We start from the raw sequence: 22682 nt of genomic DNA on the forward strand, positions 1-22682 counted from the left end.
AAAAAAAAAAAGGAAGAAAATCTTAGACAAGCATAAGATGATTTGCTTGTAAGTGATGGTCAACTAAGAGATATAATGAGAGGGATAAGAGGGAATCAGAAAAAAGGACCAAAAAAGAATAATAAAGAAGAAAAAATAAAAATAATAAGTAAAAATCTGTTGTATTAAGTGGAGCGAAGACTAAATACAATGGAGACCTTGGGTTGGGAGGACCCAGAATGCCACAAAAATAAACAAACAAGAGAAAAAAAAAATAAAAACAAAAGCAAAAAAGAGAAATAAAACCAAAAAAAAGCCTTGAGTCCCAAATTAACTAATTTGTTCGTGATTGAGGATTATATGGGAGGAAAGTAAAATGAGAAAAGAAAAAACAAGTAGAAAGGAAAAAATAAGAAAAAGAGAAAAACGAAGGAAGAAATAAAATAGGAGGAGAAAAAAACAAAATAAAGCAAGACAAAAAAAAAAAACAAAAGAGGAGAGAGTGAGAGTTAAGTGTTTTGGAGTATAACCTTAAAGGAGGGTGAGGATGAAGAAGAAAAATAAAATGCAACACTCATGGGTAGTGTAGTTCAAGAAAGGGGAAGCATAAGATGGGCAGAGAATAGAAGGACCGAGGTGGAGGAAATAAAGGCAAAAAGATAGAAGAAACAAGCAACAACAACAACAAAAAAAAATTAGTGGATCAAGTTGTAAAGTCTGTGGGTTTTTCTTGATTTTGAGAGGTTAACTTCTTCCTTTTTCTTTTCTCTCCCTCTTCCTAGTCGGTGACTCTGTACCCCAGGCTCTGCCCCTGTGTCACTCTTAGTTAGGGATTTGCAGTTGATGGGATTCTATGGCAATGTCATATAATTGGCTTTAGTCTTGCTGGAAGTAAAGGCTTGTTGGCGTTTGCAGGGTCCAACAATGAGACAGTTTGCTTTCCTGGATTCTCTCTCCTAGTCCCCCCTTTCTGAATTAGCAGCCTGGTGATCCAGCTATAAGGCTGCAACTGCTTCTGCCTGGGGAGTAAGAGGCTCAAAGAGCTGGGAAATCCCCACTCTATCCCCACTCAGTGCAAGGCTTTGGGAAAGGCTCTGAGAGTCAGGGCCTCCAGTGTAATCAGGCGGGGGTGGGAGTCAATTGTTGTCAAGGTGACTGTTCAGCGCCTATCATTTAGTTGGACCTCTCAACCCAGGCTTTCCACACTTTGTAGCCTGTTTTTGCAGGGAAGAAGAGGCACTAGTCTCTGCTTACGACTAGTGTAGTATAGACCTTATTATCTGCCAAGTCCTTCTTGTTAGCGTTTATCCCTGAATATGGAGGCTCTATCAATCAGAAGTTGCCCCCGCCCCTTTACGGAGAGGCACTAAAAAATATCACGCCTCTTGTCTTGGATCGCTGAACTGAGAGAGATCTTATCAATTAGAACCGAGGGTGCGCAGATTTTATGGGTTAAGCTAATTTCAGTGATTGGGTAGCAGCTGTGTTTCCGAAGGTATTTTAGGCTGCCTGCGCGCACCCCTCCCCCAACGCTTGATTGTTAGCTTGAATGGCTGGGTGAGGTGCCCTGCCCACGGAGAGAATCTCCCAAGCCTCTCCCGATCGCCCCGCCGCTGGCGGCTGGACCGCACCAGGCGCAGGATAATGGAGCCCCCTGGGTGTGCGGGCCAGTAGGGCGCCCTGGGTGCGTGGAATGCCCAAGGCACGCGCGTGAATGGGGCGCTCCGGGCACCGGTGGCCAGCGACCCCCACTCGCAGTGTGCGGGCCGCTGGGAACGTCAGCAGTGCTCAACCGGACCGGGCGCGCGCGCGGCGGCTCGTGGCGGCCGCTCGCGGTGGCGGTTCGCGGGGGTTCGCGGCAGCTCGCGGGCTCGCGGCGGCTCGCGGTCGGCCGCTCGCGGCGGCTTGCGGTTCCCAAGTATATGGGCTGACTCACCGCGGGCGCACTCCCTGGCAGCTTGAATGAGCGTCGCTGCGGTAGCTTCCTCCACACCCTCGTCTCTCAGATTCAAGTGATAACAGTCCTTTTGCTTTCAGTTTGTGTGGAACTCCGGAATGCTCAGAGGATAAATTTTTCTGTTTCTAGTTGATAAATTTGTTGTGATTTAGGGGAGAGCTGTCGGACGCGCTTCTCACAGCGCCATTTCCGTGACGTCACTCCCAAAATAAATAGTAATAAAACTAGAAGCCTCCTGACTGGGTGGTGGCACAGTGGATAGAGCGTCGGACTGGGATGCAGAGGACCCAGGTTTGAGACCCCGAGGTTGCCAGCTTGACCACGGACTCATCTGGTTTGAGCAATGCTCACCAGCTTGGACCCAAGGTCACTGGCTTGAGCAAGGGGTCACTCAGTCTCCTGGAGCCCCCTGGTCAAGGCACATATGAGAAAGCAATCAATGAACAACTAAGGTGTCACAACGAAAAACTGATGATTGATGCTTCTCATCTCTCTCCGTTCCTGTCTGTCTGTCCCTATCTATCCCTCTCTCTGACTCTTGCTCTGTCTCTGTAAAAAAAAAAGAGAAGCCAAGGATAACTGTAGTGTGGCCTAGATGGGATAAGTGTGTGTGTTCTATCCATGCAACTAGCTGAACCAAAGGATTCAGTATGTTTCCCTCCCTTCCTCTATCTAAAAAAGTATTGGGTTGGGGAATAAGTTTGTAGCATTTTTACCGAAGACTTTTATTTAAACAAAAAACAATAATTATATCAATAAGTTAATCAATTATATATTTGCCGTTGCTGTTTACAACCTCTTCCCACCTCTCGACCAATTTGTTGATGCCGTTCTGCCAAAAATCGCCTGGTCTGGTGTCAAAGAAATTGTTGAGCCAGTTTTTAAGGACCGCTTTGTTATCGAAGGTAACATCCTTCATATGGTTTGACAGGGAGTGGAAAAGATGGTAATCGGTCGGTGCAAGGTCTGGAGAATACGGCGGATACTGAAGGACCTCCCATTCGAGCTCTTGGAGTGCGGCTTTGACGACTTGTGCAACATGGGGCCTGGCGTTGTCGTGAAGGAGTATGGTTTGACCATGTCAATCAGGTCTTTTCAGTCGAATAGCCTCATTCACGTGGTGTAGCTGGGCAATGTAGAGCTCCTTGTTGACCGTGGCATTCTTTTCGAGCATTTCCCAGTTCTTCATCGAATTCAGAAGGCCTTCTGCTGCGGCACGTGTCATCGACATCAAAGTCGCCATTTTTGAACTTTGCAAACCATTTCCGTGCTGTAGACTTGCCTATGACACCTTCTCCATACACGTCGCAAATGTCCCGGGCTGCTTCAGCAGCTTTTTGACCTCGATGAAAAGCAAAAGAAGAGCAGGTGTCGAAAATGTTGATTTTTGCCTCCTGGGTATTCCATTTCTAAGCCTCAAAACTAATAAAAAATTAAATAATTCAAAAATACAATTAACATAGTTTTGTAGAGCAGAAAGAGTTTTATCAAATGAATACTTACCCTTTGCCAAACAGCAAACAAATCATTGTAAAATAAAAGAAAATATAAAAATGCTACGAACTTATTCCCCAACCAATAATTAAAAAGAAGTAAAAAAAAAAAGACAGAATTATGCTGAAAAAAAATGAGAAAGTATATTTATAAGAGAACACTAAGAGTATGGCTAAACAATCCTTCTATAAGACAATTAATCAGCCACTTCAACAGAAAAATAGCCAATTTAAACTGAAGGGAAAGGAGACAGATAGCTGGACAGGGCCATAAAGCTATTTGGTTGTAAAAATGCATTATTCCTCAGGACAAGGGAAGAAAGGCTCCAAAAGTGATTCAGTGACTATCAGCGATGTCTCCTCAATTTCTAAAGCCAGGATCGTTGCCTGGGTTTCAACAGGCAAATGGCCCCAGCCACAAAACTTGGGACAGGACTTCTGCCCAGCGTAACTATGGGAAATGACTACCTCCACCTACATTTTTAAAGATGGAGCCAGCTGGAGCTGTGGGCATGCCACCAGTCAAAGGGCTCAGTTAAGGGCAATGCCCAAAGAATCCATGTAGGAAGGTTGAACCAGATGCGCAAGTCTTGCCAGTGCGAATGGTGTGAATTCCAGCTCAGGGAAGCTGCAGGCACCTAACTTCAATCCATGGGAACTGCTATGTGGGTTGTTACCAGTGAAGCCATGGGGCAGGATGCCCAATGCCCTAGTGCAGTGGTAGACAAACTGATTAGTCAACAGAGCCAAATATCAACAGTACAACGATTGAAATTACTTTTGAGAACCAAATTTTTGTGTGTGTGTATTTTTTTTTCTTAAGTTGGAAACGGGAAGGCAGTCAGACAGACTCACACATGAGCCCAACCGGAATCCACCCGGCATGCCCACCAGAGGGTGATGCTCTGCCCATCCGGGGCACCGCTGTGTTGCAACCAGAGCCATTCTAGCGCCTGAGGCAGAGGCCATAGAGCCATCCTCAGTGCCTGGGCCAACTTTGCTCCAATGGAGCCTTGGCTGCGGGAGGGGAAGAGAGAGACAGAGAGGAAGGAGAGGGGGAGGGGTGAAGCAGATGGGTGGTTCTCCTTTGTGCCCTGGCCGGGAATCGAACCCAAGAATCCTGCATGCCAGGCCGATGCTCTACCACTGAACCAACCAGCCAGGGCTGAGAACCAAAGTTTTTAAACTTAAACTATATAGGTAGGTATATTCCTTATCAAGGTAGTGATCGCATGTGGTATTTAGTGGAAGAGCCACACTGAAGGAGCCAAAGAGTGCATGTGGCTCATGAGCCACAGTTTGCCGATCAGGGCCCTAGTGTGTCTAGAAGAAAAAATTCACTTCCCATAGTTCTGGTGGATAGAACATCAAGTTAAAGAATGTTATTATCAAGCCTTTTTTTAAAGTGAGAAGAGGGAAGATAATGAAACAGAATCCTGCATGCACCCTGACCAGGGTCCACCCAGCAAACCCCATCTGGGGCTGATGCTCGAATCAACTGAACCATTTCAGCACCTGAGCCTCTCCTTGGGACCAATTGAGCTGAGCCACTGGCTGCAGGAGGGGAGGAGGGAGAGAAGTAGATGGTAGCTTCTTCTGTGTGCCCTAACTGGAAATCAAACCTGGAATATCCCCGCACTGGGCTGACACTCTATCCACTGAGCAAGCTGGCCAGGGACATGCTCAGAACATTCTAAAGACATAAGATTTGCTGTTGTTTGCTCTATTAAGTTTTAGCCCTGTCATCATACCTTTTTTTTTTTTTCTATTTCTTCCTTTTAAATTAGGAATACCTGCCCTGGACTTGTCCCACCATTGTATTTTAGAAGCACATGATCTGTTTGCTTTCACTGATAAACACCTGGAGAGAAATTTGTCTCCAGGTGATCTATACCTTGAGTCTCACTCATATCTGATTTAGATGATATTTAGATGACATTTTAGACTTTAGATATATAGGTGGATACTGAAACAAGCTAAGACTTTGGGGGCCATTGTGATCGAATGAATGTATCCTGCATGTTGAAATCCTAATACTCAATGTGACAATATTGGGAGGTGAGACCCTTGGTAGGTTAGTAGGAGATTAATGGCCTTATAAAACCTGGCCTGAATGACCTTTCCAGCATTCACCATAGGAAGACATAGTGAGAAGTCTGTGATCCAGACATAGGCCCAAATCTAATCATGGAGGCACCTTGGAATTTGAGAATTTAGTGCCCTGAAAAATATATTTCTTTTGTGTATAAGCTACCCATTCTGTAATACTTCTTATAGCAGCCTGAACAGACTAAGATAGAGCCCACTTCTTTTCCATACTAATCTAAGAACTTATGTCCGAGTTCTAGAGAGATGATTATGTAGAGAAAAAAATAAATGACTAAAATCTAAGTAAAAATATAAGAGTACAAAGGAGTTCTGTCTTGAGACCTGGAAAAAAAAGTAAATATAGTATATTGTGGGCATGGGAGAAGAGAGTTTTTTTTGGGTTTTTCCCTCCTAAACAAAAGAAGAAGAAAAAAAGTCAAAGATGCTATGTTGTAGCTTTAAAAATAATTAGGAGATAAATCATAATTTATTTGTAAGTGAAGCTTCCTTTTCTCTATTTTAGAAAAGCTGATAAACCTCTTATTGATGTTTACTTTAAAAAATCATTGATGTTTATTTCATGATACATTAGAGTAACAGACACTAAATCACATAGTTCATAACTTCTTTAAAAGAAAAAGCTAACTAAAGGCACAGTATGTTATTTAATTTCTTTTTATGTAGATTTATCATCAATTTCTTCCAAATTATTTCTAGAATTCATTTCAACGTGGCAATAGAACAAAGGTCCTTGTTTTGGTGGTGGCCTTTGGCAGGTCCCAGAAGCCACCACAGTTTTCTGCCTTGAGGCCTTCTCTATAAATATTGGACAGTATGCCATTTGATTCTTCCAGGCTAGCAGGAGACTTTTTCGTTCCAGTCTACATGTAGTCACATTATATAATGGCATTATGGAGTGATGTTCCATCACCTTTGTCATATTCTTTTTTTTTTTTTTTTTTTTTTTTTTCATCATTAGGAGAGAATTTTATTTTAAAAGTGTCATCTTAAACTGCAAGGATGTCCGTTAAACATCACAATTAAACATGCCAAAGGAGAAGCCATGTTGTCAAAATGCCCACTTAACCCACCCAAACATCTCAAACCCACCCTTTGCTGACCTTCTATAACCCCCCCTCATTTTTTTAGTTTTTTTTTCTTTTTTTAAACAAGAGAAAGTAGACAGATACATGTTGGTAAATGCTAACTGTCCATATTCACATAGAGACACAGTGTAATCTCTGAGCCCAATATACAGAGAAAGGAGGAAAAAAGCTAGAATTCTATGCACTACTACACAGGGGCCTAGCACCCTCCAGCTTCCAGCAGAGCTAAGGGAGCGGAAGGTTTTTCTTTTTTCCCACAGAGCACGGTGGTGTTGATTTTATGAAGTTTTTGTTGAGACAGGAAGGGATAAAAATGAATTTGGAACAGAAAGTGGCAGAGATTCTTTTCCCACTGTATTCGCTTAAGGTACATTCCCCTCCCCAAATAAGGTGAGAACCATGGTGTGTAAAAGAGAGAAAAGAGACCTCAAAAAAACAGGGCGACTGAGCACAAGAGGGGGGGAAAAAAAAAAGACTGCAACTTGCTCCCAGGGACTGGAGAAAATTAAAAAAGGGGGTTGGAATCCATCAGTGTTCCATTAGTCATCTTCTCCTTCATCTTCCTCTCCTTCCTCCCCCTCATCATCATCTTCATCTTCTTCACCTTCATCCTCATCCCCTTCTTCATCAATATCTTCCAACCCTTCTTCTTCTTCATCATCATCATCATCTTCTTCTCCTTCCCCTTCTTCATCATCCATGTCAGGAACCAAGTAGTACTGTAATGGATTTGGCCAAATATCATCTTTGATGACTTCTCCTAATTCATCAGCACCTGCATCAGAATGGTCAGTAAACCAGGTAAAGAAGCTCTCTGGTTCCTCATGCTGTCTCTTTCTGCTGGCTTTATTCTGCGTTTGACTTGAACGTTTCGTCCAATCCTTTCCAGATTTCCATTTGATTTCAGTGGACTTTGAAGATGGATCACCACTCTCATTCAGATGGAATTCTTTGGAGAGAACTTTATTTTTGAAGTAAGGATTTTCATCAAAATAAAAATCTATTCTGTAACCTGATTTAATATCTTCAAATTCTGTCACTTCAACTCTTGTCAAATAATGCAGCGCCTCTTCATCCTCTTCCCCAAGCAGTGCAGACACTTGTGGATGGTCACCTTTGTCATATTCTATTTATTCAAATGTAAATCATAGACACTGAGCACATTCAAGGAGTGAGGAATACACAGAAGCATGATAACTGATGATGGAAGGCCATGACTCATTAAGGTTCAACTTAGTATGTGTCTGCTTCAGAAGTGACACCCAGCATCTCAACTTGTTTCCATCATGGCAGAATAAGGCAGGAGTGTCTACAGCAGCAACAGATCTGGGCAATAGACATGTAGGAGATGAATCACACTTAGGTGTCTTTCTGCAGGTTACTGGATCATGGCAGGTGAAGAGTAAACAATGTTTGTGGAAACAGAGGAGCCAAAGGCAGGCATAAATCTTGTTTTGTATGGGCCAGACATCTTTGAGTACTTGTTTATACACAATCTATGGTAATAAATGTTAAAAAGGAAGAAAGAAGAATTTAGTTGAAAATTATTCTCATTGAACCATAGGAAGTGCTGCTGACTTGCTGGAGAGCTCCTAAAATGAACAGCTACAGGATAGACATCTAAAACAGAATTTATTACAATGGAGCAAGTTCCAAATATTTATGCCCATACCAGTTTACTATTGCATGTGTGAACAGAATAAATTCAAAATAGTACTTTGTGATTCTTTTTATTTTTTTATCATAAAATATCTGCTACAAAAAATGATCTCAAATCTGTCAACAATTTTATTCTGAACAGGTGCATTTGAGAAATCTCAATGTATAATGATCACAACAAAGTTAGTATTTATTGGGTTTTATATCAGATAATTATAGCTGCAGTACTAATATACAGGAAAATATAGTGAACATTTTATTCATCAGAATGGGCAAAATAGCTATTAATAAAATATTCAACACTTATCCTTACAATGTTGACATTCTGAGTGCTAAACGCTTTGTGTCTGGTGTTTTATGTCGAACACTTAAAATTAAGTAAAACTTGATTATTTTCCCAGGGCTATACAACCAGATAAAAGTAGATTTGGCTTTTAAATCCAGGTTGGTTGGACAAGCCAGTGTTTTCCGCAATACCTATTATCCTTTGGATCAGAGCAAAATAGATATTTTCTTCTGAGGACATTAGGTATCAGGGAGAAGACAGGGGAGAAGGATTATTACAAAGAAAAATTACAGAGCATGTCTCATTATGGACAAAGAAAGAACTGAACAAAGGCTAAAAAGTATTTCCATAACATGAAAAATAACCGATGAAAAACCTTGCACTGGATAGTGGAAAAATGTGAACTAAGGAAAATTAAAAATTGTAATATTTTTGCTTCTGAATCGTAATATTGGTAAGATTAATGAAACAAATACTTATTATTACAGAGTATTATAGATCTTCCTCAATCTGGTTAAATTAAAAAATTATCTCAAAGAATATAAATTTATTCACTTAACTATTTTTTTAATATTTAAGCCAATATGGTAAACCTAGCTAAACAAATGTAAAGACAATTCTTGTTCTTAAGTTGCATCCAGTCTAATGAATGGAACTGGAAAACAGTTATGGCTGTGTGAAAAGAGTACATGAAAATGCAATAATTACAGCTTCTTTTACATCACTAGCTTCAACAGCCTGGGGTTTAGTGACCATTGTCTCTGGCTTGATGACGAGGAGGTATATGCACCATTTCAACTTTGTTGGAATCATGTGCAGGTTTTTTACAGATAATTTTTCATCCACAACAGTAATATTTACAAAAGTTTTCTGTACTTTCACACTCTTTGGAAATACAGTGCACGAGTATTAGGAGAACAAGAAATATAAATCACAATATTTTAAACAAATAGTTTAATGGAGTTCTTTTAATGTTTTACATAAAACAAGTGAATATCCAAATGACAAGCAGTGAACAAAAATGTAAATAGGTTCTTGTTCAGTGGATGAAAATGCCATTAGTTTATTATTCATTGGGACAGCGAGAAAAGCAAGTGCTTTCAGTTGAGACCTGGATACACTTGTGACCTGAGAAAGCTATTTACATGTAAGAGTCCCAATCTTTGGTTTTAATAGCAATCATATCAAATAAAGCTAAAGAGTTATTGTAAAAATTAATAGTGACAAACTTAAGTATGTATTTATTAAAGGCTACTTTCAATAAATTTATGTCATTAAATGTTTAGGAAAACATGGGACAATAGATGTCACCTCAAAGTTAGAAGAAACTGCCTATTTCAATTTGGAATCTCCATATTTCCTTTGTTTTGGCTTATGAATTGGTAGCAAATATGTAAAGAAAGGTGTTTCTAGACCACTATTACACTGCTCCCTTGTCTTGGCAATATATGACATTGACTTCTGTTTTTGAAGTGTTTGTTGAAAAATAATTTCTTTCAATAATTTCTTGCCCTTGCTGAGTGGCATTTGTGGTTATTCAGAAAGCAAAGTGCATTTTTTTCCCTGTGGAGGATTAACCAAAAGGCCGTTGGGATCTTCCACTGAAATTACAGACCTAGTAAGGTGAAAAAGTCAAAACAAAAATTCATCATGTGCCTGACCTTTGTTCCTGCCTATTGCATTTCTCCCATAACATACTTAAAAAGACATCCTTGTCAATAAGAGATGTGATTGGAGAACACTGTGTCTTCTGAATCTGGTCAATGATGGATGAGCTTTTTATACCCTTTGGTTCCTTTTTGAAAACAAGTCTTAGATTTTGAACAAACTTGAGACTCTTTCAGCATATAAAACCATGAATACAGGTGATAGATGATCTCTATCCTTTCTAAGTTCTTCATTTTAGAGATATGATATAGTATCTAAAATTCAAGGAAACTACACAATCATCCTAACATCAAACAGCTAGTACAAAAGGGATCTAAACCCATATGTTTTATTTCTAAACTTTCTTTTACTTAATTATTAACTTTAATTACCACAGTTTACTATCAAAAAATATAAAAATAAGAATTTAGGAGAAAGAATATAAAACATAAAATGAATTGGGTCTTTTCCTGAATAAGGTTATATTTTTTTCTTTCTCACATGGTCCTTTCTATTATGAGAAAGAAAGGATCTATATTTAGAAATTGATCTCTTTATATTTGAAGATGTGTTTGTTAAATATATTTTAATGTTCCATGTTTTTTAATATAGTTATATTTTTATTATGGAACATTTGATTTATACAAATATTTTAGCAAGTGTTGGTATGTGTAATTCTGAAATGAACTCCTGGAAGCCCATTTACCCAAACTTAAGAATTAAAATATTATCAATATTCTTGTTTCCTCATGTTCCCTTCCAGGGCCCCAATTCCTTCTTTTGTCTTCTTTTACTCAAGAGATAATCATTATAATGAAGTTTTTTCTTTTGTTGTCATTATAATTATCTTTTGGTTTTTCTTCAGAGTCATATACCATTTATATTTGCTTATTTTTAAAATCTATATATATATATTATTTTATGTTGTATATTGTGCTGCTTTATCATATTAATTCTACTCAGAAATTTGTTTCTAAGATTTATCCGTAGAGAGGTTTTATGATACTTAAAATGTAAATAAGAAAAGAAATTTTCAGACTATATGGTTAGCCAAAAATGTATTTTAAAAGCAACAATTTTAAAATGTACTACGTTTAAAAAATCAAAATACTGAAATTATTTTCAATTCATTCCATCTTTAGATTTGGTAAAATTTAAACACTCTCATATCAAGCAAACATTTGGAAGCTAAGAAAATGCAATTGAATATAATGTCTAAAGTGGTTCGTCTATATTATAAGTCTGTAAATGGTACTAAATACAGATCTCATTTTAGGTTTTTGTTTGTTTGTTTGTTTGTTTTTAAGATAACTAATTTCCCTAGTCTCTTACTGACTACTTTGCTTTTGTCACTGATAATGCTATCTCTTCCTTAACCTTTCTTTTTATGCATTACTTTTTATCTTGGACAACTGATTTGATTGCTCATAGATCCTATTTCATCCTCAAACTATGAGGTTGATTTATTAAACCTTTATCTCATGCATATATCTAAAATTCAGTGATTCTAATGCCTCTGTGTTTACTTTTCATTCTCAAAATGGAAATAGGTTGGTGTTATAAGCTGAATTGTGTTCTTCTCAAATTCCTATTCCCTCAGTACCTCAGAAAGTGACTATATTTTGAGATTGGGTTGTCAAAAAGGTAATTGCTATACTTCTCCATGTATAAGATGATCCCATGTATATGACACACCCTAATTTTGGGGCCCAAATTTTGAAAAATTATGTATCACATAAAGTTATTGAACTCGTTTTATTCATCATAAAATTCATATAACTCCTCATCTGCATGAAAGAGTGGGAAATGCAAGTAAAAAACTACAACCACTGTATAAGACAAACCCAGTTTTTAGACGCCAAATATTTTGAAAAAAGGTGCGTCTTTTATATTGGGAAATACAGTAAGTTAAAATAAGGCCATTTATGTTGGGCATTAATCCAATATGACTGATGTCCTTATAAAAAGGAAAGTCTGGACACAGAAGAAAGATCACATGAAGACACAGGGAGAAGATGACCACCTATAAGCCATGGCGAGGTCTCCGAAAAAACTAATCCTGCCCACATGTTGATCCTAAACAACCAGCTTGCGGAACTCTGAGCAAATAAATTTCTTTTCCATAAGCCATCCAGTCCATGGGACTGCATTTTGGCAGTCCTAGCAAAATAATGCAAGTGATGTTCTTCAAATGCACTGAATATGTGGTTTTCAAATTTTCAAATGGTACATCAATGCAAAGCAGGTATGTTTAATTTAGTGTTCATAATATTTATAAGACTACTACAGTATTTGGCCATCTGTTTTATTCATTGCTCTAATTTATATACAATAAAAAAGAGTAACTAGCTTATGACTAGGTCTCCAAGAATAAATTCAAAGTATTTGCATTTTTTTTTTTTGAAATGAAGTTTGAAAACATGAAACTGAATCTCTCCCCTTGGGGACCTTTTGGGCTCTCTTCTTCTGATTCATGTCCTCCTACCACAGTGCTGCTGTCATGAGCTGACACAGAGAACCAGCTGGCTTTGTTCCCAGGTGATTTCCCTGCTGACTTCCTTTGTCTGAGGCTTGAAGAGCTTTCTGTCCCTTCCCTTTTATAGCTCCACTCTCAATAAGATTTGATTAGTGCTCCATTTTATGAAGGATCTGAAGCAGTTTAGGGTTATCTTTGCTGGTAACAGTAAAATAGGCTGGAAGTTCACAGAAAATTAATACTTGTAGAGTTTAGAGGAGCTCCTGAAATTTCCCTGGCAGTTAGTCACAGGAAGAGCTGTATTTTAATGCTAACTTTACTTCTATCTTTCTGTGTGCCTGTAAATCAATCACTTGGCTTCTCTAAATCTCAATGTCCTTATTTGTAAAATGAGAATGTTTAAAATTTCCATTTGGGGGTCGTTATGATTAAATATTATTGTATATTTCTTCTAAAATTAAAGAAAACTGTAATTACATTGGCAATATAATTATAAACTTTTAAAAAAAAAGTATGCAGGATAATGAGCTGTATCACATAGATACTAAATCAATATATAATTTTTTGTTACATAACCCCCCCAAAATCATTAACGTATGAGTGCATTTCTAATTACTTTTTTATTATAGTCCCAGGGTCATTAGCTTTTACAAAGTAGGTTTTTATTAGAATGAAGGAAAAGAGCTAATGAGGTAATATTTTCTATGAATGCTACATTAGTATTTCAGATTTGAAAAAAGTCCAGTTCCATAGTAAAGAGTGTACAAGATTATTTTATTGATTTTTTCTGTAATGCTAGGCAATCTATTATACTTGGCTCTTTCTAAGGACCTTCATCAAGAAAAGAATGTAGTTGAAGTTTATATTTAGATAAATATTTATTGTGCTCAAAATTACATAAGAAGAAAAAAATTATATAAGAAGGTTTAAAATAATCAAATGAAACTATTCCTTGAAGAAAGCTCAGAGTGAAGCTAAGATTTTCATGGTTTTCAGTTGTTTATATTATATATTAATCTGGAGGTACTGTTGAAAGTGAATTAGATTTGGGAAATCAAGTGGTTGAAAGACAGGAGGCAATTGGACTATCTACATAAGAGCTGGTGAACACTATGCTTATTCACCACATATAGTCTGAATAAAAGTAAGAAGAAACAGACATTAAATGTAAGAACTATTAAGAGAATACAATAGTTAAAAATAATAGTCCAGAATTGTATAATAGACACTTAAATCAGCAAACAGTAAATGTTGGTGAGGATGTGGAGAAAAGGAAGCCCTCATGCACTGTAGGTGGAAATGCGGATTGGTGCAGTCACTGTGAAAAGCTATGAAGGTATGAGGTTACCTCAAAAATTAAAAATGAAATTGCCCTATGAATCAATTTCACTTCTAAGTATTTATCTGAAGAAACCTGAAACACTAATTTGAAAGAATATAAGCAGCATTATTGAAAATAGTCAAGATTTGGAAGCAGCCCAATGCCCATCAGTAGATGAGTGGATAAAAAGCTGTGGTACAATTACACACTAAAGGAGGAAATCTTACCCTTTGTGACAACATGGATGGACCTGGAAAGCTTTATGAAAAGGGAAATGCACCAGTACAATATGTATTATATGATATAACTCATATGTTTATGAACAAAAAGAACTAACAAGCAAAACAGAAACAGATTTACAGACAGAGAGCAGACTGACAGCTGTTTGGAGGTGGGGCGGTGGAAGGACAGCAAAAATGAACTCATGGACACAGACAACAATGTGGTGATGGCGGGAGTCGCAGGTGGAAAATAAAATTTAGAAATTAAAAAAAGAAAGAATGAGAAGTAAACTGAGAGCTTAGAAGTAATTATAAGATAAGATCATTGCTCTCAGGCTAAGGACACAGGTAAAAGAGTTACCAGAATTCAGAGGGAGAGTTACATAGACAGTAGGAGACAGGAGACCTTTCAGGGGAAAGATGGAAGGAGTAAATATCCCACTCTCTCTTCTAGTAAATCCATTCTGGAGTCTAACTGACTAAACTTTTCCAGTAGGTGGCTAACAAGGAGGCCTGATAGTATCCTTCAAGACCAGACTCCTGGAGCATAAAGCATGGTAGAGAAAGTGGATGAAGTGTATTAAGGGTTAAATGGAAAACATTCAACAAAAAATACATAAAAGGTCACAGAAAATGAATGTTAGCAAGAACACAGTTCTCTAGTAATTATGGAATGCACAGATGAACCACTGCCTATATTACTTTGTATTTTAAAGATCATAGCCTTCAATAAACCAAGTTGCCATTGAAATCTAAGTGCCTAATACTGAAGAAGTGCACATTGAATTTTTCATGAACGAATTAATGGAACAATGAATGATTCAGCTTACTTTTACCTTGTGGTTGATGCTCCACCCCTCATTTAGGACTACACTAGTATCTTGTGGACTTGGTGAGATTATATATAGTTGTTTAGCTCTGACTTATAGCTTTAGATAAACACTGTCTGGCTTTTCTGGCTTACTTACCCTGAGTGCTTCATACTAAAAAAAAAAAAAAAACCTGATTGAATTCTGGTGCTGTAATCTCTGCTGTCATCTCAGGACTCACCTGAAAAATGGCATGTAGATAGATTGGGACTCTCATTAGGACAGTGGGTAGTCATGATCAAAGAATAATAGGAGTGATTTTAAGAACCATTTAACGTGTAGATTCAATAAGACTTGACAATTAATAAAGGGTAAGAGAAACATAGGGGACGTGAATTTCACGTGAAGCTGGGCAGAATTTGCCAATGCAAATATGTTTTGTTGACATAATGGTTATCTTGAACTGTTATTTTTTTTTTAAGAATAATTGTATATTGGAAAAGTTCTGAAAACAGAAGTTATTCTTTTGTAAGGGATATTAATAACCTCATCCTTGCCGACATTGCTTTTTCTGATAAGTGCTCCTTTCCCTTCATTTGGAGATAGTACTTGAGGTGGTGGTATGGATCTCCTAAATAGTCTGTGTGACCATACCTTGTAGAGTCTGACTTATTAATAATGTCCAACCAATTTGAGAGCTACTGATGGTTAACTACTGTAAAGTGAGATTTGTAATCACAGAAGGTAGTGACACACACATGCTGTGATTTAAGGGACTCTGAGATGTTTTAAATACAATCTTCCCTCTTTGAACTTTTCTTGTAACTTTTTCCACTTTGGATTGTATTAATAACTGTTGTTGTCTTATCTACCCTCCTGTCTTATATTAGGAGCAACTTGATGTCAATGATAATGTATGTATTTATATCTGAATCTCTTTTAATAATGAACATAAGATTTAACATATTTTCCATATATGTTTCTTTCTATTCTCAATGCAAAATTTCAATACAGTTTTTTCCTATCATTCAAATGGATTTTAGAAATAAACTCCAAGCAGTGTTTCTGACCTTCATATTTTTTCTTTTTTTTTAGTGATAGAGAGTGAGAGAGATGAGAAGCATCAACTTATAGTTGCAGCAGTTTAACTATTCATGTATTGCTTCTTAAAACTTTGCTTGACTGGGGCCTCCAACCAAGCCAGTGACTCTTTGCTCAAGTCAGCAACCTTAGGCTTCAGGCTAGTGACCACGGGATCATATCAATGATCACATGCTCAAATAGGCGACCCTGTGCTCAAGATGGTGAGCCTGTGCTCAAGCTGGATGAGCCCACACCCAAACTGGTGACCTCGGAGTTTTGAACCTGGGGCCTCAGCATCCCAAGTCAATACTCTATCCACTGTGCAACAACCAGTCAAGCCTGGCTTTCATTTTTTATCATTACAATTTCCCATCTGTGACATTAAAGATGTCATTATCATCCAAATACACCTTTCTAGCCTCATCATCTATCTTGTCCAACCAAGTCTTGAATAAGCACCATTCACAATGTCATTTTTTATTCTCTGAAAAATACCTCTGAATTCTTATCTTTGCCTTTAACCATGATTTTTCAAAAAGCCTAGCCTCATAGTTACCATTTTTTGTCCTATATATCTTAAAATCTTTTTAATCTTCAAGGACTACATTAAATAAACTTCTACCAAATTTTAACCACACAAGACATTGGTAATAATTAGACTGTATTTCAGTAATTAGGATAATTGGATATTTGATGAACTCTGGTTGAACAAAATAAATTGAAGTATTCATTTTATTTAGATTTCTTCAATAAATAGGTTTGTATTTGCCACTAAATCACAAGATGACTATGGTCCAGGACCAAGCCTAAATCATATTTGCACTTAGAATGATGTTGTGTATGTAATAGTCTTGAAATGAACGCTTGTTACTAAATTTAAATATATATTAAATGCAGAGAAGGACTTGTGTCCTTCCAAAGACCACATAAACAGAAATTTATTTGAATAAAATTGGGTTCATTGCTCTGTTCAGTGAGAGAGAACTCCCACTTTGAGGACCTTTAGGGATCATACAATAGCATGTCATTCAAGAATTGATTTGAACTTGAATTTTTAGGTTTTTTGAGACGAATACCATCAAGAAGCAGGGAAAATTCTATGAGTTGATATGTTTATAATTCTAATCTAGAAGTATGGAATTATGAATTAAATTTGAAGTGGTAATTTATAAAGAAAGAGCTGTTATTCATATTAGTAATGAATTGTGAAGGTTTGGCCTTTTTTCTTGGGCGGAGGGAATTTAAACAACATTCCTGTTTTTTATCTGTATTCATCTATGATTACCAAATATTAATTTTTGTCTTTCTTCATCATGGTCACAAGAGGCCTTGTCTGATCTGATATCTTTGACATTTCTGTGTTCAACAGTAGTCTAGTAGCATTTATGCTAGACCATGTCCTGGCTGTCAGAGCTGCTTTTCTTCTCAATAGTAACTGGGTAAAGCTAAACCCAAATCCAGATTTGTGTGTAGTATTTGCTTATAAAGGAACTTTTGGGATAGATAGAAACATTACTATCACTACCTGCTGTTATCAATATCTTCACCTCCAGCAGAGATTATTATATGTGTATGTACTGTGTGCCTACCACTATACTCGGGATTTGCAATCAGCATCTCATTGAATCATCACAAAAACTATGTGACCTAAGTACTGTTTTCATCTTCTCTTTACAGACCATGAAACTACCTAGTTCAACCACATAGCTAACAATTGGCACTTCCTTCACTCAGTCACACTAATTTACCCTCTCTCTGTATGCAAATCTCAGCTACACCAGCTGTGTACAACTTTAAAGGGTTGTAATTACTTTGACATTTCACAAATGTTAAGAGGCTTAAACCACCTTTAAGATCCTTAAAAAATGCAGAGGATTTGATACATGGTCCACCACAGAGCAGGGCTTAACATATGCTATTTCACTTTCCTTTTCTTCTAACCAAGAATATTTTCTGTAATGCTGAGCACTTCTGCCTTCTTAAGATATAACATCTCCTGTCAGAATACAATAAAATAATATAATAAAATTAAAATAATCAAATTAACTAATCATAGTGATACTTACTTTTTGAAGGAGTAACAGATTCAGCACTTTGTATTATCTGAAGCTAACTGAATTCTGCTGATATCTAAAGATAGAATTTAAGAGGAAAAGCAAACAACTCTTTGCCATCAAGAACAGTGGAGAATTTCAATTACCTGAGCTTGTTGGGATTGTGACCTTGAACCCAAATTATTCCCTATTTCCCTCTAGAGCTTATAGTCTCTGTAGAAAGAGATATTTATGTCACTAGCATTCTATTTTAAAATCATCTCTAAAAAGGATTGAAGCATTTCTTTAATAAAAATAGAATAAATGGGATGAGTAGAAAACTGAAGCCTAATCATTTAAATTCCGTTATAGCTTTAAAGAAATAATTAGTTCATGGTCAAATAAGTTAAAAAGGCGAAGAAAGCAAAGTATTCCAGGTAGCCATTATATTGTGAGTTGTTCAATTATATTAATACTTATAGTGCCACACATCTAGCACAATGATTACATGTAGGGGTACTCAATAAAAAATATTGCTTGCAGAGAGGGTACCGTAATTAGATCAATAATTTGCATTTCATTGTTTTGTACTACCATCCCAGCTCATTGATTATCATTCGGAGTGGCTTTGGATATGTTACTTGAACTGCCTGTGCTTCATTGTCCATATAATTATATATTTCATATATATAATTAAAATGATTTGTGCAAAGGTGTCTGCTAATTTAAACTGAATTACCCAAAGCAGGAGGCGAGGATGCCCCTTTGCTTACTGCCCCACGGGGTTTCCCCCTTCTACTTGCTTAATTGCTTAAAGTAGAGTGCAATGAAGGAAACCACTGGCGGTACATTTCTTAAGAGCCACCGCTAGCTCAATAAATAAAGGTGATTTAAATAATAAAATGTTAATTCACATGTCAAAGAGCTCTTTGTACACAACATTTCTTGTGTAGATCTTTCCATCATTTTTAAGCTTGCCTTGCAGAGGACCATCACTTATTTTTAATTTTATGTCCGTTCTTTCACGAACTCTTGAACAGGCAACATAAAGTTGACCGTGTCCAAATGCAGGCACAGGTAAAAAAATGCCAACACGCTTAAGCATTTGGCCCTGAGACTTATTGATGGTCATAGCAAAGGCAAGTTTTACAGGAAATTGTCTACATCTCAATTGAAACAGCAACCCTGTTTGAGATGGATCCAAATCAATTCTTGGAATGACATGTATTTCACCTTTAGAGGAGCCAGTCAAAGACTTAGCTAAAAAAAATTATGACATTATTTTTCAATGGGAGAACCTCTAGTCTTGTACCATTGCAAAGACCCCTTCTGGTGTTAAGATTTCTTAACAGCATAATAATTGCTCCAATCTTTAACCTCAATTTGTGAGGTGGCATGCCAGAAGGCGGGACTATTTGAATGCCGTGGTAACTTCACCCCATTGGCTAGTACAGTTACGCAAGCAACCAACAAGCTATCGGCAACAAACAGACACTTAAGCTGCATATAATAAAGATACTACTTGCTTTTATGTCCCTGCATGCTTTGGGAGTGTCAGAGTAATATGAAGACCACGTTTTATTGTCAGTTATATTCGTTTTAGCCAAAAAAACTTGTTAGATCAGTTCCTTTCAAAGAAGTACTTGTTAGATCAGTTCCTTTCAAAGAGGTCCATTCCCTATTTCAATCTTCTGATTTTTCTCTGAATGGCTGAGGTCATGGTATGTAACTCCTGGTAGCTGTTTATAGGCAACTTTATTTTCTTAGGCAGCATAAAGTGAAGTGCAGTGGATATAAAGTAAGACATATAGTCAAATAGAAAATAAAGACCTGATTTAGATTCAGACTTAAATGTTATATGGGTTTTACAATCATGTGGCAGGCTAAAATACTGTAAAGGAAAATGTGCCTCTGATAATCTAAAGAGGCATGAAAACCTAAGAAATCTCAATATTTATAGTTTCAAACTGAAGATCATAAAAACCTAAACAAAACTGCAGATAAGACTTAGTATGGTAATTAAATTTTGAGGATTCATTTAATTGAATGAACACAAAAGTTTACTGTAGTAGTGAAAACAAAAGTTCAAGAGTGGAGGAAAAGTGAAATAGACTAGACAGCTGCCATCACTTTCAAACTGCACAGACGCCAGAAAGAACAGAGTAAAATGGAATTTCAAATGTGGTCTGGAAAGTTTGCAAAGGCTGATAAGATATCTTATGTAGACTTTTATATTGAATCTGTTAATGGATATCTCTTTCTATCCTCATAGAACCTATGCCTGACCTTATCTTTGTGGCTTGAGAGAGAATATACAAATTATCTTGAGACACACATTTACCTCTAAAACTTGGCAGCTTTTTTAACCCTACTTAAAATATAAGGGGACCAAAAGTCCAGCATGGTGTTTGTAGTCAATAATACTGTATTGTATATTTAAAATTTGCTGAAAGAGTAGACCTTAAATATTTTTACCACACACCAAAAAAATGGTAATGAATGTGTTAATGATCTTGATTGTGATAATCATTTCACAATGTATATATGTATTAAATTATGCTGTGTTCCTTTTTAAAAAATCACATTTTACAATGTAAATGTATAGTGTTATTAGTTTTTTAATCATACCTCAGCAAAGCAGTGAAAACAAACAGCAATAACAATGAGAACAACAAAAGAACCCTGCAGAGAATAAGAAAGGTAAGGATTATTTTTCCTTAATGGAAAATCAGTGTTTATTTTAAAAGTAAGATAATAAATGTTAAAATAATGTATTTTAACAAGTTAATTGAATATTAATTTATAATGCAAAAGATGTAATTAAGTTAAAGATCTTGAAAGGAGTTTATCCTGGATTAACCCAGTTGGACCCTAAGTGCTATCACAGGAGATGGGAAAAACTGAGGGTGATTATCCAAAAGCATAGAAAAGACAATGGTAAAAAGAAGAAAAAGAGATGTGATCACAAGACAAAGAATGTTGACAGATACCGAAATAAACAGAAAATGACCATCAGTAAATTCTCCCCTAGTACCTCACCGCTGGAAGAGTGGAGCCTTGTCAACAGCTTAATTCTAGCCCAGTCACCCTGATTTTGGACTTCCATCCTCCAGAACTGTGACAGAATACATTTCTGTTGTTTTAAGCCATTCAGTTTGTGATAATTTGTTTCTGCAGCCACAGGAAACTGATATAAACTCCATCTCAGATTAATCACATTACTATAACCACAACTGCAGTTCACATAGATTACTATTTAATTAACAAAGGTCTCCCTCATGATAAACTTTTATAGTCTCTGCTTTTAAAGGTCCTTTTATGTTTCTTTTATACATAATATTCAGGGGGTTTATTTTTATTTAGTGAAAAGAATAGAGAAAATTACACTAAATTTAATTTTAAATTTAAATGTAAACGAACATAAAAGTCTCTGTCTTCCTGGAAGTGGAAACCCCCAGAGTCTGTGAATAACAAAACATGCTACCATTTTCCCTCCCAAATATCATGCAATGCACATGTGAGTTCATTTGTATGTGCCTAGTTATATTTGTTGTGAGTTCTACTGTTTCCTAGGGGCAGGTATCCAGCTTGCAAAACTACTCATGTACTTTAATAGTCTGGGCTATTAAAGACATTACGTCTACTTTGCATTTCATTTTCAATTTAATACTCATTAAAAGACAGAAAAAATGGGTCAACAGAACTCCTCTTCAAAGTAAAGTTTTGAAAACGAGAGGATGTACATTTTTTTTCCCAACACATAATAACTTGGAAATTTAAAAAGTAGATGAGACTTTTTTAATCCAAATGTATTTACTTATTTTTCAACATAAAGGTAATTGAGTGCTGCATTCTTAGAGGGAATTGGGACAGGTAAAAAAAATCTGTATCTATATCATTTATATCTATATCTATATCATCTATATCTATCATCTATCTATCTATATCTATCTATATCACCTATATCTATCTATACCTGTCTATATGAAACACGATTCAGTCCTACAATCTCACCACACTGAGTTATTTACTGTTGTATTTTTTTTTTCAGTTATTTCTGTGTGGTCAGTCTTACCTGAGGTCAGAACACAAGTTGCATAGGTGGCAAATGGCATTTGGCCACAGTATGTTTGGATGCTGTGCACATCCAGTTTTCCAATTCCCTCACACCTTTAGCTCTTGTCTCAGGCTTAGCATTATGAATTTTTAATCAAAATGATATTTAAATTTTCCTTAATGGAAATTTTAATGGTTGTCTAGACCGCTGTTCTTCCCAACAACGGATATCAGGTGAGAATCACCTGCTTGCGACTCAGAGCATCCATAGGCTTTCCCAACGATTTTGGTCTCACCTCTCGCGGAGTACTCAAGTTCAACTACTGGCAGATTGGATTTCTCCTCGTCCTCGCCCTCACCCTCGCCCTGGTCCTCGCCCTCGTCCGTGCCCTGGCCCTCCCCATCCTCGGAAGAAGTAAGAGTAAGTGATCAGCCCGTGGTAGGTGTGCCGCGGGGTGACCAGAGCGC

At 37.0% G+C, this 22682-nt stretch overlaps 1 protein-coding gene across 1 annotated transcript; it reads right to left on the reverse strand.

Annotated features, from left to right (window-relative positions):
- Positions 1 to 6692: 6692 nt before the first annotated feature.
- LOC136319662 (protein SET-like) lies at positions 6693 to 22273 on the reverse strand. The gene is made up of 2 exons (XM_066252809.1): positions 22234 to 22273; positions 6693 to 7749 (listed from the first exon to the last, which is right to left on the reverse strand). The coding sequence occupies exons 1-2, from the start codon at positions 22271 to 22273 to the stop codon at positions 7163 to 7165; spliced, it is 627 nt and encodes a 208-aa protein (XP_066108906.1). The 3' UTR covers positions 6693 to 7162.
- Positions 22274 to 22682: the final 409 nt, after the last annotated feature.

The sequence above is a fragment of the Saccopteryx bilineata genome, chromosome 1, assembly GCF_036850765.1.
Source record: "Saccopteryx bilineata isolate mSacBil1 chromosome 1, mSacBil1_pri_phased_curated, whole genome shotgun sequence".
Classification (NCBI taxonomy): domain Eukaryota; kingdom Metazoa; phylum Chordata; class Mammalia; order Chiroptera; family Emballonuridae; genus Saccopteryx; species Saccopteryx bilineata.

Bases quoted from the DNA above. Each gene is read 5' to 3' on its own strand.
- LOC136319662 (XM_066252809.1), bottom strand. From the start codon at position 22,273: ATGCCATTTGCCACCTATGCAACTTGTGTTCTGACCTCAG. The intron at 7,750-22,233 runs GTAAGACTGACC...TTGAATAAATAG, and splicing joins AACTTGTGTTCTGACCTCAG to AATATGACAAAGGTGACCAT.